Raw genomic sequence first — 13,626 nt, forward strand, 5'->3', positions numbered from 1 at the left:
GGCCTGCTTAGGTAGACTTTTTCTGGAATAACACAGTGAAGGCAGGAAACTCGTCAGCCAGGATATACCCCAGGGAGAAGAGAGACGCAGCATCCAATCCATGATCCACAAACATGGTCTGCAGATAACAGCAGATTTGCAGGGCTCTAGATATAAAATTTGGATCCACATCCATCCATGACCCACAAACATAATCCGTGGAAATCCACATAAAGCAGATATCCGCAGCTTTGCAAGGCTCTAGTTGTGTTCACATTTCTTTGTTAAAGAAAGTGAAGATGAATCCCTTGTCAAAGAAAAACTTACTCATTATATTGTGTGTGTGAATTATAGGTCAGTTCCTTACCCATTATTTTGGGGCAATATTTTAGATAAGTTTCAGTATGTATTCAGATAGGACTAAACCCAGAGACTGTCCCTTTCAGGGTCATAAGTGATTTAATCACCACAACAGATAACAAAGGCCTCTCTTTGTTAGATATTTGCGAAGTTTTTAACAGGGGTGCTGGAACAATTTTTACAGTGGGGTGCTGAGAGACACTGAACCAAACAATAAACTCTGTATATAATGGAAACCACTTCAAGCCTGGGGGTGATGCAGCATCCCCTGCATTCCTAGTTCCAGCATCTATGGTTTTTAATACTGCAAACCATCAAATTACCCACCTGGGTGACAGGTTAAGTATAACTGGGAGTCACTGAACTGGTTCTAATTGCCTCTGGCAAAATGATTCCAATAATCATGAGATGGATTTTCCTCAGCAGTGATCAACCATGTGAGAGGGAGTGCGCACAGAATCTGATAGGTATGGTCAGGGTTATAACTCCTACGCTGCTGAGACCAAGGTGTGTGTGTACCTGTATTTATATAAAATATCTCTCCCCAGATTCCTGAGAGGGATTTACATAGACTGGACCTGGTATGACTGAATGACATGGAAACACCTAAGACTATATCCCATACAAAAGACTGAGATGGCCAGGAGATACGTCAAAAACATTTCCAATTTTTGATGGCAAGATGATGAAAATAATCAGTGATTCAAAAGCCTGGCATTGCCATTGACCAGGACGACAGAGTTTTGTGCTGGAGTCTTGCCCATCTGCATCTCATTTCCATACCTATCACTCAGCTTAGTCCCCAAGTTACCACTGTTTGACACAAAGGTCCTTGGGGTCCCTTTCACTTTCATTGTTGAAAATGATCAGAAATTATGAAACAGAGGTTACTGGCACGTTTATCCTAAAGGAACAAACCCCGAGTTTCCTTCACAAATACATTCTGTGACCCTCATTTTAGGCCTTCTTCACACAGCACATTCCACATTGTGGCCATGGTGGGTTGATAGGTAGGCGCAAAAAGTGTCTGCTTGGAGCTGTTGGGAGGTGGGTAAATTTCCTTCCACCCCAATCTTGGGGGCAGGCAGAAAGTTTATTGTACAGCCCCTCAGCGCCTGCCCCTTCCCCTCACCGCTTCCTGGCCCCCCTGAAACTTGTGGCGCCTGTGGCTGGGAGGCGAACGGCAGGTCCCAGCACTACGCTCCTGCCAGCTTCCCAAATCCAGCCCCACAGCACGAGCCCCGCCCAGCACGAGCTCCGCCCCCTACTTGGCACCGCCCCCGTTCTCTTCAGAAGACAGCCTGGGACAGGGCAGCTCTGCGCATGCGCTTGCTAATATCTGCGCATGCTCACTGGCGATGCGTGTCCGGCCAGCCGGCTGGTTTGGAGCCGCCTGCCCTTCAACACAGCCGGGGGCCGGGGGGGAAGCGCCGCGTGGCAATCAGCGGCGGCGGCAGGAGTGGGGACCGGCGGCGGAGAGGACCCGCTTCGCGCAGAGCCGCCGACAAGGTGCCTCCTCACGGCCCGAAAGGGACGGGAACCCGGGACGGGGCCGCGCTGTGTGTACGGTTGCCATGGAAACGGGCTGCCCGTTTCCCCGCTCATCCCGGCGTCAGGGCCGCTGGAGGCCCCCCCCCCTGCCCCGCCGTGAAATGAGCAGAATGCCTTTTCCCACCTGGAGGTCAGGGATATTGTTTATTATTCTGCCCCAGTTATGTAGTTTGTATTGATATAGCCGGGTGCAAAATCTACTCCCCCCCCCCAGCTTTGCTGTGCTAGGAGCAGGGCAGGAAGGACACAAAGGCGTGCAAACAGAAGGGAAATGGCCCAGCCAAACAAAGTTTACTCGTATACAAGAGGAAGGGCAGGTAGGATTTGGTCTAGAAGAGCAAACATTTAATAAAGTTCTGTGCTGACTAGTTTACAGTGTGAAGACAAGATCAGGGAGCGTAAGCTGACTGTGGCGTATAGTGACAGGTTTCAGAGTGGTAGCCGTGTTAGTCTGTATCAGCAAAAAGAACGAGGAGTACTTGTAGCATATGGGTGTTTTTTAGAAGTGATTAGATAGAGGAGCCTTTTGTGTTTAAAAACAATCTGAAAAAATCCAACCCTCTTATTTTGCGGCTCTTACTCCATAGGTGCTGGTTATATTGGGGCTTAGTCTTGGTCAAAATTTCCATTGATTTTGGTAGGAGTTGTGTTGTATTAATTAAGGACTGTAGGATCAGCTCCCTCTTGCTGATATTCATTCTATTTTTGTTGCATGAAATTGGAAAAAAACCCCTACCATCCGTATTAACAAAATGACACCAAAAAAAGCTTATTTTAATGCTGTTAGTATGGGCCTGGGTTGTGCTGTAGGTAGTGTTTTAAAATGACACCTTAGCAATCGACAATTAATAGTTTTGTTTTTAACCAGACTATAAACTCAGGCAGTTTTGGTACAGATTATTTTGGAGACAATCTCTACTTGGAAGGAGACACAAAAGGAGCAGTTGGGAAAGAAGCATGACAACATAGGAAGCAGGAGGAAGTAAGCGATATGAGAGCAGTGATGTGGGAAAAGTGAGATTTTGCTTCGGGGCTTAGAAAGATCAAAGAAGGCATCTGCCAGTCTCTTCTGCTGTTCACTTTTACTCATAAATAGATATAAAAGGATAGATGCTACCAGCTTGCATCTTGTGAAATGCTGGGCAAAACATACTTTTTCTTGGATATGTTAGTGGAACAGTTGAGTGGTTCTCAACCTGCGGCCGCAGCCCAATCTGCGCAGAGCTGTGGCCCACATGACATCCTCAGGCCCATACGGGTAGTATTGGATGTGGCCCAAAACGGTAAATAGGTTGAGAACCACTCATGGAGCAAAGGACAAATTCATGAGGCTGAAGTTGGCTGCTTATTTGTGGTACCAGCTCCTTATTCATGGTTCCCAGTTCCTCGTTCAAAGGCCAAAATTATTTAAAAATATATCAATGTAGGATTACATTTTTAGAAATGTTATCAGATTCATTTGATTGAATGTGACAAATTTAAATGACTAATTATGTAATTGAGACAGAGTGGGTGAGGCAATATCTTTTATTGGATCAACTTCTGTTGATGAGAGAGACAGAAATTGGTCCAATAAAAGATATTATCTTACTCTTCTTATCTCTCTAATATCCTGGGACCAACATAGCTATAATAATACTGCATAATTACTTAATTATGAATTAAAATAATTAAATAAGGAGCTGGGTTTTGACTGGCTGTATGTGACAAAATAAGTCTCTGGTCACGCCAAATGATAGGTCCATGTGGCCATCCGACTGTTCTGAAGGAGATGAGACAAGTAACTCCCTGACCTGAAGCTTTGTTCCGGTGAAACATGGTGGCACATGAAGCTCCCACCCCACTTCTGTACTGTAAATGGTGACTGCACGAAGAACTGGATTTTGACTGGCTCTGCGTGACAAAATAAGTCTCAGGTCACCCCAAGTGACATCTCTTCAACTGTTAATCTGTTCTGAAGTAGTTGAAACATAGAACTCCTTTACTTGAAACTTTGGGCTGGTCTACACTAAAGCTGTAAGTTGACCTAAGTTACGCTACTTCAGTTAGGTAACTGAAGTCGATGTAACTTAGGTCGACTTACAGCAGTGTCTACGCTGCGCTGTGTCAACGGGAGATACTCTCCCGCTGACTTACCTTCAGCCTCTTAAGGAGATGGAGTACAGATGTTGATGGGAGAGTGCTCTGCCATCGACTTACCTTGTTTTCACCAGACCCGCTAAATCGATACACTGCATTGATCACAGCACTGCTGATTTAACTATAAGTATAGACAAGCCCAGTATCTGTATGGAAAAGCATTGCCTATTTCTCCAGCCCTCCTCCACCCACCTCCAAACACATCCACTCCCTTTAGCAGGGTAAAAGGAGCAGCAAACAGATGTTTCAGAGGGTGAAAGCTGTGGAACCTATGTTTGCAGGTCCAGGGATTTGGTGAGTGTTGTGTTTGTTCCATCTGTTGTCTTTGTTCTCTGTGAGGGTGGTGTGACTGAGTTATGGGCTCCAGAACTGGCCAGGTGAGGCAGGTCTGTTTGTGTTTCAGTGTGCGCCTTGTCACTGAGACCCTTGTGTCTTTGAATGAAATGTGTATTTGATGTTTCTGAGGTGGTTATTCCCTCCGTGTTTGTAAGGGAGGGAGCTGAGCATTGAGTCTTAGTGTGTAGGTTAGTTGTCAGATGAACAGAAGTGGCAAATGGGATGAGTTTCAGTGGTAGTTTAGAGAGGAAGCGTGATTCTTGTTTTAGGTATGACTCTGCTCCAGGTTGCAGATATGGATGTGCTATATTGTCCTTTCCACTGGAACTCAGAGTAGATTTCTGGTGCATGAAATGCAAGCTGGTGGCCACACTGGGAGGAGAAGATATGTGGTCTGAAAGCATAGATTGTAACACTGTGGCACCTGAGAAAATGAATACTTCTTGGACAACAGAATTTTGGAAATCATTGTCACAGATGCCACATGGGGAAGGATCAGTGTTAAGGGAATTAAAGAGAGTAGAAACGAAAGGAATGAACAGGTGATTTGTGACCAAGAAGGAAATAAGAACAGGGAGGCATTCAACTCCACTAGGAGTATCAAACTCAGCAAGCCAACTACAAAAGAAACTGTCTCTGGAGGAATGGAACAGAAAACTACCGGGTACACATCTGATGGGTGTTCTTGTGGTATGGAATAAGCAGCAACCAAGAAAGATTAATCATAAGGATGGTTGAAGAACTTCTCTTGGGACAATAGGACGGTGTACTGTCTTCTTGGAAAGAAGATACAAGATGTAACTGTAGGATTAAACAGGATTCTGAAGTTATCTGGCAAGTCTCCACTGATGATAATACTCATTGGAACTAATGAGACAGTGCCACATGCAACTACACAGATTATGAAAAATCCCAGGCATATTGGAAGGAAGTGGAAGAAAAGGAAAGCCCAGTTGATCTTTTTGGAGATTTTACCAGTCCATTGAATGAGAAGGCAGAAAACACCGGAGGTGATCTTTTGGCTGCATGACTGGTGTGATGCTGAAGGTTTTGGTTTTGTGTAACATTGGGCCCCATTGCAGTGGGAGAGGGGCCTGCATCTCACACGTAGAGGGCTAACCTTCTCTGTTGGAGACTAGCTGTTATGGGTAGGATGGCATTAACACAAAGGAGGGTGCTGAAAAGGCAAATGTGATATAAAACTCACACTCAAGATGTTATGAACAAATTTTAACTGATGTGAGAAAAATCTGAAGAAAAGTGTCTTTTCTGTTGCTTGTATACTTATGTTTGAAGTCTGGGTAGCAAGTAAGAGCAATTAGAAATTCTCATTAATGGGGGAAAATATATAACTGGCATTACTGAAACCTGAAATGAAATGCCTCTTCCCCAGAAAAATCCTTCATGCCCTATCTGTAACACTTTTTCATGTAACTCGAATATAGCACTAATTTTTAAAATATTACTTCTACTGAACTAATCAATATTTGAAACAATCAAAATCATTTGCATGAACCATGGAGTTCATTAAAGCAAAGTTGTTGTCATTTTAGATACAAAGTTGTTGGCGATAATGCCCACCTCTGGGAATCATTTTGTATGTTTCCACAGACTTGGTCAGACTTATGGCTGGCATTTCTGTGGTGGAATTTTGGAATTAAAAGGAAAAGGAGGTGGCGATAGAGTTCTCTAAATTCCATTCAAGTGTACCAAGCCACATTAGTGTTGCAGCAGCAAAGACACCAGCTGGTTCAACTAATTTTAGTATAGAGGAATAGGTTAGTATTTCTTTTAAGTAGTTTGTGGGCATTCTAGTGATGGTCACTGTTTTCTATATTTTAGAAGCCATTAGAAACCACTCAGAGCAGCAGTGTGCATTAAGCTAGACTTTGTATATAGTTAATAAACATGTTTTATTTGGGACCCAACTGTGCCCAACCACTGTTTTCATTTTATTTTTGTTGTGTAAAGAGCAAAACACACAACTTAAATACAAATGTCTGTATATCTAACAAAAACAAACTTCAATAAATGTAGCCATTTTTCCTGTTCTTAATTCATCTAACAAAGCAAAATTCCTGTAGACTTAATCTGTAGCTATCATATCTGTGAAAACATTACAGTTGGATTTGCAAGTTGATTGAATATTGCTTTTTTAAATGTTTGTGTGTGTATTGCATGTTAACTAAAAATGCAAACAAACAATAAAACTAGTGGTAATATGTTTGTCAAACCAGAAATAAAGGTTCAGTGCAGAGAGTGACATATCCTCATCTCTTCTTAATGTAAAACCATCATAGGGGACGTGTAACTTGGAGTGACCCAATATGTATTTTGTCTCATACAGCCATTCAAAACCCAGCTCCTTTTCAAGCCCTATGCACAATGTGGGATGGTGGTGTGATGTTGCAATACATTGTTCAGGAACAAAGATTCGGATCAGGGAGTGACTTCTCCCAGGTCCTTCAGAACAGTCTGGTGGGTCACAGGGACATATCAGTTGGGTTGATCCAAGCATTATTTCGTCATGTACAGACAGTCATAACTCAGCTCCTTATTTAATTAATAAATAAGTAATTACTAATTTAAATTTTTATCATATTAAATCACATTAATTTGATGAAATGTCTAAAAAAAAATCTTACGTTAATATATTTTAATATAATTTTGGCCTTCATGCATCCGATGAAGTGGGCTGTAGCCCACGAAAGCTTATGCTCAAATAAATTTGTTAGTCTCTAAGGTGCCACAAGTACTCCTGTTCTTTTTGCGGATACAGACTAACAGGGCTGCTACTCTGAGAGCTGGGAACCGAGAGTGAGGCACTGGTACCACAAATAAGGAACCAACTTCAGCCTCATGCAGAATTCTGACTTGGATGAGGATGGTAAACCTGCTGAAAAATGATGTCTACAAATATCTGAACTGGGATATTGACTGACTCTTTAGACTTGGCGATTTTTGGAAGCAAGCCTGTTGTCGTTCAATGGCTCTGTAACATGTGGGATCATTCTATGACTGGTGCTTTTAGTTCATAATTCATTGTGTAATGTTTGAATGTTTGTTCTTACAAAAGTTAGTTTTTTGCTGCTTTTCCTTTGCTTTGGTTACAGTTAACGTTTTCAGGTGAGCACCTCTTCTAGCTTGTTACAGTAGAGAACTTGATAAGACTGATATAAAACAAGCAATATGAGTTAAGTATATGATCAAGAAAGTCTTATCTTTACGTGCTCTTTGTCTAGTTCCTGCTGTGGTAACATCACTGTGGTGTTCACTGAATCATCAGCTTTTAGGTGTTGAAATAGTGTTATTTGATGAAGTTTTCTATGGTGTCTGGAAACTATTATGTGTGACTCTGAAAGCATTGCAGCCTCTAAGTGTGGTGGTTTTGTTTGGTTTTTGTGTGAGGTTTTGTTTTTAAACTCTCTCTCTCTCCTCCTATCAAAGACATTCTGAGCTGGACACATTATATACATTTGCAGTATTTTCCATAGGATTGAAAAATGAAGAGAGAAGAACAATATTATTTGACCTCCAATGGCAAAAGGAGATTTCTAGAGGTATCTGAGAATATTTGCCCCACCCTCACCCTGGTCTCAGATTTTGTTCTTTTTAAATCCTATTTTAACTGCATGTGGATAACTGAATTATTTATTAATGTCTTAATTATTAATCACTTGCAAGTAGTGTTGTATTTTGTGCCTCCTATACACAGTGCTTCCTGTAAAGTATTTTGTAGAAGAATGCATTCTTCAAAGAATAAAAATGTAGAAAAGCCAGAACCATTTTATAGACCTTCAGCACCTAAGCAGAAGACCAGTGCTGAGATAATAAATGAAGCACGAAATGCACTAAGGACTTTAAGGACTCAGAGGCCGTTTACACCTAGAGAGGACCAAAGGAAACTTTTTGGATCTGCATCTTCACGAACACCAGAAAATAGACCACCTTCCACTTTTAGGTAAAGAGACTAAGATTTTTTTAAATTATATTTTAGCAACAAGAGGTTTGATTTTTGTTGTTGTTAATTTTTGTGGTCCTTTTTTCCTATGTTAGGATGTAATTAGTAGTATAGACTTTCTCATCTTTGAATGATGCTCACTGATATTGTTAAATTATGTGTCTTAGAAGTATGCAGTCATTACACCATATTCTACATACAAATTTGGTGTAAAGAGAAGGTTTTGTATCTCACTGTTTCCATAAAATCTCTGTTTCTAAAGCCTCTAAAAAAATTTTATTTCAGAAAAATCCTCCTTGAGTTCCAAATGTTTAAACAGGTTTAAGATTATTTTCCTTATGGAATAACTGGTTATCTTCTCCTCTGGTGGGAGAGGCTTGTGGCTTAGCCTAGTTCACAGAGGGCAAGATCTCTTCATGCTGTGACAGTGGCATGAACCAACTGCAGGGATGGTTCCTGCCTTCTCTGGTGTCCTTCTATCCAGCCGCATGGCTTCTCTGGGAGCTGCACTGCCATTGCTTGCATCCACCCCTTATGACTGCTCAGAAGCAGCTGTAGCAAGGACTTACAATGAGTTATACATCTTCAAGCAGCTTCAATTCCTTTTCCAGTATATGTCCACGCAATAAGTAGAAGAGGGTGTCAGCATGCAGGCAGTCCTCTGATTTCTTCCCCACGCCCACTGAGCTATATTCTGCTGAACACCTTAGTTGAAGAGCATCTGTAGGACTATGGGGAAAGAAGAACAATATTGCAGATGAGATACTCCCACTTGTTTACGAGCAGTGTGGGAGGAGATCCTTTGTGGGGAAACAAAATGAGGTCTGGGTTAATATTCTGTTTATGTTCTTTATGCTAGTCTCCATGCTTCCAGTTTTGAATCAGGTGAATCAAGACCGGTGTCTGGTACACGTCTCAGCCCACTGGACCATGTGAGTGCTTATTAAAAAGAATGTTATGTAATGATGAAATAAAGTATTGTGAATTGTACCAACCCACTGTAGTGATATAAAAGGATTATGTGAAAACTAGTTAAATAGATGTTTTGCATGCTTTATTAGAATTGGGGGGGGGATGAGAAAGTAGAATTGATTTTATTGAATTTTTTCCTCCAGAAATGAAAGTGCAAGTTCTTTTTACAGTGCTGTAGCTGTGTTGGTCCTAGAATATTAGAGAGAAACGGTAGGTGAAGTAATATCTTTTTGTTGGACAACTTCTGTTGGTGAAAGAGACAAGCTTTCAAAAAGTTTCTTTCACCAACAGAGAAGTTGGTTCAATAAAAGATATTGCCTCACCCACCTTGTCTCTCTAACAGTATTTTAGGTATTTAAGTATTCCTGTGTAGCATTCTAACCCCAAATACAACAACATTGCATTAGTGCTTAAGAACCAGAAAAGTGTGGCTGAGTTATTTATAATGTTTGGTAATTCTAGTCAATTCAAATAGGAAATTTAAAATTGGGATAGTTTTTATATATATATATATATATGTATATATATATGTGTGTATATATATATATATATATATGTGTGTGTGTGTATATGTGTCTTCTATAAAATAATTCAGCATTTTCTCAATAGATGTGCTAGTTTCGTAGGTGAGATTAGTCTTTAATATGTGACTAGGTCATGGACACTTAATATTTTAAAGTTGTCTAATGAAGTAGTACAGTGCACACTAGATCAGTAACATCAGTGGTACAGTACAAGCATCCTTCACTAATTCATTGCAGTCATATTTCTGTTCATAATAGCAGCTCACACAATATTGAGTGGTTTGGGAAATTTTAAAGAGTCCATTTCCAATTTCATAACATTGCAATTATTTTGATATATCAAAGAAGAATATTTATATGAATGAAACATCTTTGTTTAGTTCTTATCTTTAAAATGGGGTTTAGACTGTGGGGTTTTAGGCATTTTTATACAATTATTATAATCTACTTAGGTACTTACAATCTTTGTGGTATCTTAGCTCTGTAGTATTGTGAGAGTCTCCTAAGTGTTCTATAGGTAGAAAGAATAACAAGCTTTCTCTTTCTAGTCTGTGTAACACTAAAAGCTCCTCATTGCCAGCTGGCAGAGGGCCCACTGTACTGTAACTCAAATCAGGCCTGACAAACCCATCACTCCCAACACACCGTTGTCATAATATGTATCTAACAGGTGTCATGTAAGGTATCATGTAAATTGGTGATATGCTGGTCCCCAAAATCATTGTGTTATGTATATACAGGTCGTGTACAGAGAGTTGTGTTTGTGATGGAAATAAACTGACCAAATATCCTGATTTTATAGGGACAGTTCTGATATTCAGGGCTTTTTCTTATATAGGCGCCTATTACCCCCACCCTCTGTCCTGATTTTTCACATATGCTATCTGGTCACCCTAGCTGGAAATATGTTCTTAAAATGTCTTTGGGAGGCAGTGCATAAACTTAGCCTGCCATAGACAAAGGACTTTGTGTTTCCCCGGTTTGATTATTGGCAGAGGACATTAAAAGAATATTTACATATACAGTAAAGAAAGCTAACAAGCAGCAGCTTAGGCCATGGCTACACTTGCAGATGTAGAGTGCTTTGGGTTAAGCCAGCCTTCAGAGAGTGCACCAGGGAAAGTGCTCCAGTCTGTCCACACTGACAGCTGCAAGCGCACTGGCGTGGCCACATTCGCGGCACTTGAAGCGGCATTTGGAGCGGTGCATTATGGGCAGCTATCCCATGGAGCACCTCTTCCCATTCTGGCGCTGTGGCTTGTGGGAAGGGGGTGTGGGGTGCAGGGCATTCTGGATCCTGTCCCAACACCTTGTGATGTATCGCTTTGCATCCCAGCAGTCCCTGTGTTTCCATCCACATTTGGCGCCATCTTTCAACGGTTTCTGTGCAGAGCATGCTTTGTCTTCCCTTTCGGTCTGTGGGAACGGAGCCTGAACTGCTGCGGAACATGCTGACGAGTCTCGCCAGCACATCTCGTTTGGCAGTCAAGTTACTGCTTAAGATCCAAAGTGACAGTGAGAAGTCTGAAGATGATATCAAGTCGCGTAACGCATACGACACGAAATTGCTTGTCTCATTCACAGACATGCTCTCCACCATGGAACGCCACTTTTGGGCTCAGGAAACAAGCACTGAGTGGTGGGATCACTCGTCCTGCAAGTCTGGGATGACGAGCAGTGGCTGTAGAACTTTCGGATGAGCAAATCCACTTTCATGGGACTGTGTGCTGAGCTCGCCCCCACCCTGCAGCGCAAGGACACGATATTGAGAGCTGCCCTGCCGGTGGAGAAGTGGGTGGCTATTGCAATCTGGAAGCTGGCAACTCGAGACAGCTACCGATCAGTCGCTAACCAGTTTGGAGTGGGAAAGACGATGGTTGGAATTGTAAAAAGAACAGGAGTACTTGTGGCACCTTAAAGACTAACAAATTTATTTTAGCATGAGCTTTCGTGAGCTGCAGCTCACTTCTTCGGATGCATAGAATTGTGTTGATGCAAGTTTTCAGGGCCATTAATCACATCCTGCTCAGAAGAACCATGACTCTGGGTAATGTGCATGACATCGTGGCTGGCTTTGAACAAATGGGTTTCCCTAACTGTGGAAGGGCGATAGATGGGACGCATATTCCTATTCTGGCACCAGTCCACCTAGCCTCTGAGTACATTAACCGAAAGGGATATTTCTCCATGGTTCTCCAGGCACTTGTGGATCACCGTGGTCATTTCATTGACATTAACGCAGGCTGGCCAAGAAGGGTGCATGACACACACATCTTTCAGAACACTGGCCTGTTCAAGAAGCTGCAAGCTGGAACATTTTTCCCAGACCAGAGGATCACCGTAGGGGAAGTCGAAATGCCTATTGTGATCCTTGGCGATCCCGCTTACCCTTTAATGTCGTGGCTTATGAAACCTACACAGGGTGCCTGGACAGCAGCCAGGAACAGTTCAACTACAGGCTGAGCTGGTGCCGAATAACTGTGGAGTGTGATTTTGGCCTGTCATAAGTCTCACCCCCACTTAGAGCTGTTGGGTTCCAAGATGGGGACCTGCATGGACTCCCCTAAACTAAAATCCTAGTTTAGATCTGGTAAAAGCTGCCACCGCCCAATAATGTACGTGTATTGGGACACAGTCCTTCCCCAAAATCCTTGGGGATCCCAAGAGCCCCAAATCCATGGAGTTCTTACACCTAGGAGAAGTAAACCATTCTCCCCGGCTTCCTCCCCCTTCCCTTCTCCTAGGAGAGATACTGGGATTCAACTACAGAGGGATGCCGTCCTCTTCCCTCCTCCCCTTTCCCTGAGAATTCACCCAAGGAAAGAGCAACCAAGTCCTTAACAGAAAAGATTTATTAAAGAATAAAAAGAAAGTAAACTGTCTCTGTAATACCAAGATGGAACAATACACAGGGTCTAAACTTATTAATCTCTGGAGAGAATCCCCCCTCCTTTCTTTCTCAGTAAAAGCCATAACAGTACAGAATTAAAGAATTTCTATAGCAAAACACACAATTGCAAATACAGAAATAACAATACAAAAATACTAGTTCCCTTTCTAATACTCACTAGCTTGAATAGAAGAAATTATTGCAGAACTCTGAGAGGACTTGATTAAGACGTCTGGACTCCTTTAATTCCAACTAGCGAGTCACTCAAACAAAGGACACAGGAAAAAAAACTTCCCTCCACAGGGATTTTAAATTATCTTGTCCCTGATTGGTCCTCTGGTCAGGTAATTGTGTTGAAAACAGGTAACAGGTAGAAAAAAAACCCTTAACCCTGAACTAACTGTTTATGACATGGCCGTTTGAAGGGCCGCTGGCGCTCTCTTTATGGGAAGCTGGACTTGGCTGAAGACAGCATCCCCACGGTTATATCTGCATGCTGTACCCTCCATAATATTTGTGATAGGAAGGGAGAAAGCATGAGCCTCGGAAGTTCAACACCTGGAGGCTGAATTTGCACAGCCAGAGAGCAGGGTTATTAGAGGGGCCCAGCGTGGGGCTGCAAGGATTAGGGATGCCTTGAAGGAGCAATTTGAGGCTGAAAGCCACCAGTAATGGCTGGTGGTCTGCACGGGAGTCAAGTGCAGTGGCTGGGTTTGGTACACTGACTTGTAGTGCTTGTTGCTTTCCTGGGCTAAGGTATATTTTGCTTTATGCACTAATAAAGTATGTTTTCAAAGTAAAAAACTCCATTTATTGAAAAGAACATTAATTTATTGGAAAAAAAACAAAGTAACACAGAAATACCAAAAGGGCAAGGGGGTGGGGTGGGGACCGGTTCACTCATAGGCTTGAGT

General features: G+C 42.2%; 1 protein-coding gene across 3 annotated transcripts in view; it reads left to right on the forward strand.

The window, feature by feature from the left end:
* The first annotated feature begins 1,676 nt into the window (after window positions 1-1,676).
* ARMC2 (armadillo repeat containing 2) overlaps window positions 1,677-13,626 on the forward strand; it is a 137,181-nt gene continuing 125,231 nt past the window's right edge. For 2 of the 3 annotated variants that reach the window (XM_045009147.1, XM_045009148.1), the window contains exons 1-3: window positions 1,677-1,848; window positions 8,081-8,326; window positions 9,186-9,258. In XM_045009147.1, the coding sequence (XP_044865082.1) occupies window positions 1,685-1,848; window positions 8,081-8,326; window positions 9,186-9,258 (483 nt within the window). In that variant the 5' untranslated portion in view covers window positions 1,677-1,684. Of the gene's footprint in view, window positions 1,849-7,812; window positions 7,926-8,080; window positions 8,327-9,185; window positions 9,259-13,626 lie in introns of all 3 variants that reach the window. The other variant, XM_045009149.1, reaches the window with a different exon arrangement.

Source organism: Mauremys mutica, chromosome 3 (genome assembly GCF_020497125.1).
Source record: "Mauremys mutica isolate MM-2020 ecotype Southern chromosome 3, ASM2049712v1, whole genome shotgun sequence".
Lineage (NCBI taxonomy): Eukaryota > Metazoa > Chordata > Testudines > Geoemydidae > Mauremys > Mauremys mutica.